General features: G+C 41.4%; 1 protein-coding gene across 1 annotated transcript; it reads right to left on the bottom strand.

Moving 5' to 3' along the window:
* Positions 1 to 313: 313 nt before the first annotated feature.
* Positions 314 to 1,540, bottom strand: LOC149216395 (uncharacterized). Its single transcript, XM_089391197.1, has 2 exons — positions 1,303 to 1,540; positions 314 to 1,142 (listed from the first exon to the last, which is right to left on the bottom strand). Exons 1-2 carry the CDS (start codon positions 1,418 to 1,420, stop codon positions 490 to 492), a joined length of 771 nt encoding a protein of 256 aa, XP_089247323.1. The 5' UTR covers positions 1,421 to 1,540; the 3' UTR covers positions 314 to 489.
* Positions 1,541 to 3,933: the final 2,393 nt, after the last annotated feature.

Genomic DNA, 3,933 nt, shown 5'->3' with positions numbered 1-3,933 from the left:
GTTAACAATTCTAGTCTAATGTTGAGTTATTATGTAGGCTACATAAGTGAGGGGGTGAAGAGCCACCTCTATGGGTTTCCACTCAACTTTAGAGCTTTATATAAATCAATGTTTTACAACTCCGACTCGGACTCCGACTCGGCCGAGGATCGACTCCGACTCCGACTCCGACTCCGACTCGGTAATGACTCGGCCGGCTCGATTTCAATGACTCGGTCGTTGTAAAAAATACATTAAATATTTATTTTTTTTATAAAAAAACATAATTTTAAATATTTTAAACATAATTTTAAAGATTTTCATTCAAGTTTCCAAACACACAACATTATAATATACATGGAAGACAACATATGATCAAAGTAGGCTCATGAACCAATCCATTATATCAAAATGGTACCCAATGGCAATAGTAAATACATAGTCAACTGTAGTCTGTCATACATGATCAAAGACTCAAGAGTCAAAACAAAATACAAATAACCAAGGAGGCTAGTAGCTACTGCCAGAGGAGCCAAGATCATCTCGACCAATCTCTGGATCATCATCATCAGAGTCAGACAAGGGGCCCCATGGCTCCTCCTCATCATCATCGTCTCCAACTGCAACTGTAGAAGTGGTGCCAGTACCACTAGGCTGTGCAGCAGATGCAAGCTGAGATAGAGTACAAATGCGGCTGCGCTTCTGTCGTGGCTGAGCAGAGGAAGGCGAAGCACCTACAACTGGAGTCCTACTAGCTGGCTGTGAGACTGAGGCTGGTGGATCGGGATCTGCATTCAACTGAACAGGCTGCAGTGGATGTTCAACATCAAGTTGATCAATCTCAAGATCCTCATCAGGATCAAACTCTGGTAGACGACTCTCCACTACCCAATCTGATGTTGGATCAATGTCTTCCAACACAATGGGATCTGAATCAGGTCTTTTGTTCAGCAATTGGTTCCGTCTGAGCCGAAGGTTGTATTGGACAAAAACTAGATCATTCAACCGTTTTTGCTCCAAACGGTTTCTCTTCTTTGTGTGAATCCTCTCAAAGACAGACCAATTGCGCTCACACCCAGATGCACTGCAAGTTTGACTCAAAATACGAATTGCAAACCTTTGCAATTCAGGGCACTGGCCACCAAAGGCCTCCCACCATTGTGCTGCAAAAAACATAGGAGTGTAATGAATTATGAGTTAGATGAAGGCTGAAGCTCAACAAAATTACAAATTATATCTAACTTTCAAATTATAAATGATTTAACAAACTTTAATAAAAAAAGTAAAACCATTAAGAAATTGAAAATTGAAATTTTTGTTTACCTGGCTCATCTGCTTCTCTTGCAATCTTTGCTAGGTTCTTCCCAAAGGTACCTGTTGCATTGCTGAAGGATGTGACCTGCTGATGTATCAGCAGCTGATCAGACTCCGATGGGACCATGCGCTCAATGCAATCAACCAGTCCATCTCTGACCTCCCCCCTCAAAGCTCCTGACTCCTTAGCTTTATAATGATACCGTGGGTTCAAAAAATACCCAGCTGCATGTATAGGGCGATGGAGTTGATTGTTCCTTCTTTCATCAATGATTGCCCAAATGGGCCCATACTTTGGCACTCTATCCTTGTATGCTGTCTTTATTTGCTCCTTTGCTTGATCCATAGCCTCATAAATGAATCCCATAGCCAACCTTTCCCCATCCACCAACCGCAACACCTTAACTAGTGGCTCATCAAGCTTCACAATCTCTGCTGCCTTTCTCCAAAAAGTTTCATCATGGACTTTCCTTTTCAATTCTCTGCCTTCTGGTTTGTTAGACCAACTGCTTTGATTCCATTCATCACTGGAAAACATCTTTTGCAAGTTTCTATGTTGGGAAAGCATAGATTGCAATGTCAAAAAATGTGTAGCAAATCTAGTGATGGCAGGCCTAATAATATCCTTGCCTCCAGTGTGTTTCCTCATGAGACTCAAAACCAGTGTATGATTGTAGATAAATTTTGTTATGCTTTTGGCATTATCTACAGTGTTTCTGACCCAATCTAATTATCCAATATCCTCAAGCATGAGGTCTATGCAATGTGCAGCGCATGGGGTCCAAAAGATGGTCTTGTGTTTTTCCTCTAACAGTCTACCAGCAAGAACATAGTTAGAGGCATTGTCTGTGATGATTTGAACAACATTAGCCACCCCCACATCCTCAATAACCTCATCCAATAGCTGAAACAACAAGTGGCCATCTTTTACCTTATCAGATGCATCAACTGATTTTAAAAACATGGTTCCCTGTGGGCAGAAGACAAGAAAGTTTATGATGGTACGGTTTCTTTGATCAGTCCATCCATCTGACATGATGGTACACCTTGTTCTTGCCCATGATTCCTTGAAATCTTGCAAATACTCATTAATTGATTGAATTTCTTTCTGCAAACGAAACCCCCTTAGCTCTTGCATAGTAGGGCCTTTGAAGCCTTTTCGAGCAGCATGTATGGCCTCAAACATAGGCTCATAATATGGTGAACGAGCAGCATTAAAGGGGATATCAGCATCATACCACCATCTAGCTATGTAGTCACAAGCAGTCTCCCTCAATTCTTTCTTCCAATGGTCATCTAAAGTTGGTTGAGCAAGACCTTTACTAATACTAACTTCAGGACCATGTGCATCTGATGGAGAGGAGCTTGAGTGAGTGAAAAAACTTTTGATAGTCCCATCACCCTTCATTCTACCCTTTCCCTTATCTTGAACAGAAGCAAAAGAGGGAGGAACATAACGGAAAGGGTTTGATGCATCAGTTTGACGGATAGAGGAAGAACCCTCAAACTCATAGTGGGGGTTGGCAGCCATCATTCTTTGTATCTCCCTCTTCCTCCCAATTTCAGACTGTATCTCTTTTTGCCTAGTCTTTTCTTCTTTAAATTTTTCAAAGCTTTCCACCAAATTCTTTATAATCTCCCCAATTTGATCAGAGGGACATGCAGTAATTTGGCCTTTAATCCCTGCCAAGTGTTGTTTCAGCCTATGAATCCCCCCAGGACCTGACTTAATTTTCCTATGGCAAAACTTGCAACACATCTCACTATCAACCATTTCAACATATGCCCAAGCAGGATCTTTTGCTCTAGGTGCCATTTTTTGACTAGGAAAACAATCTGAAAATGAAAAAAAATAAAAAAATTGATTCAATGTTCATTTATTTGACTAAAAACACTCTCTAAGCTATCTTGATATGCACCTAAAATTTACTAAGTAAAAACAGATTTATAGAGGTGGAAAAAAATACCTCCAGGCACAAACTGCCTCCTCAAGCTTGCTCCAAGAATCAGCTCCTCAATGCTGCTCCAAATGGCTGCCCAAGAAGCTCGTCACTCCAGCTACAATGCTCCTCCAAGACTCCTCACTGCTGCTCCAAAACAAGCTCAAGAACTGCTCACTAACTCTCAAAGAAGACTCTCACTCAAATGCATAAGACTGCTGTGAGTGAAATGAGAGCATTTGGCTGTCTTAAATAGAGTTTGGGAGGGGGAAATGGACCCCAAAATCATTTAACAATCTACCATTACCCTTTGGAATCCACAAACCCTACTTAACTTTACCAAAAAACAGCAAAAAAGTGAATTTAATTCATAAAATACGCTGCCCAGCCGTGCTTTTAATGACTCGGCCGAGTCAATACGGACCCGGCCGGGTTGACCGAGTCAGCTATGACTCGGTCAGCCGAGCCGGGTTGCTGGCCGGGTCAGTGTTTTGGGGTTTGACTCGGTCCGAAACGGCCGTTTCGGTTTCAACTCGGCCGAGTTGTAAAACAGAGATATAAATAGATAGGCATGTGAAAGGAAAATCACTCAACATAGAAAGCTCATTGAATCTTTTTTAGTGGAGGAGAAAGTCAACAAAGGAGAAATATGTTTTGTAGATCATGTCAACTTCATTTCTATCTCTCTCTCTCTTGGCTA

The sequence above is a fragment of the Pinus tabuliformis genome, chromosome 1_1 (assembly GCF_031772625.1).
Source record: "Pinus tabuliformis cultivar Carrire ecotype Pingquan chromosome 1_1, CPIR1, whole genome shotgun sequence".
Taxonomy (NCBI): domain Eukaryota; kingdom Viridiplantae; phylum Streptophyta; class Pinopsida; order Pinales; family Pinaceae; genus Pinus; species Pinus tabuliformis.
This window is presented reverse-complemented; position numbering and strand designations above follow the sequence as displayed.

Coding starts and splice junctions, on each gene's coding strand:
- LOC149216395 (XM_089391197.1), bottom strand. CDS start 1,420: ATGGTCCCATCGGAGTCTGATCAGCTGCTGATACATCAGCAGGTCACA. Junction 1,143..1,302: donor AAGAGAAGCAGATGAGCCAG/GTAAACAAAAAT, acceptor TGTTTTTTGCAG/CACAATGGTGGGAGGCCTTT.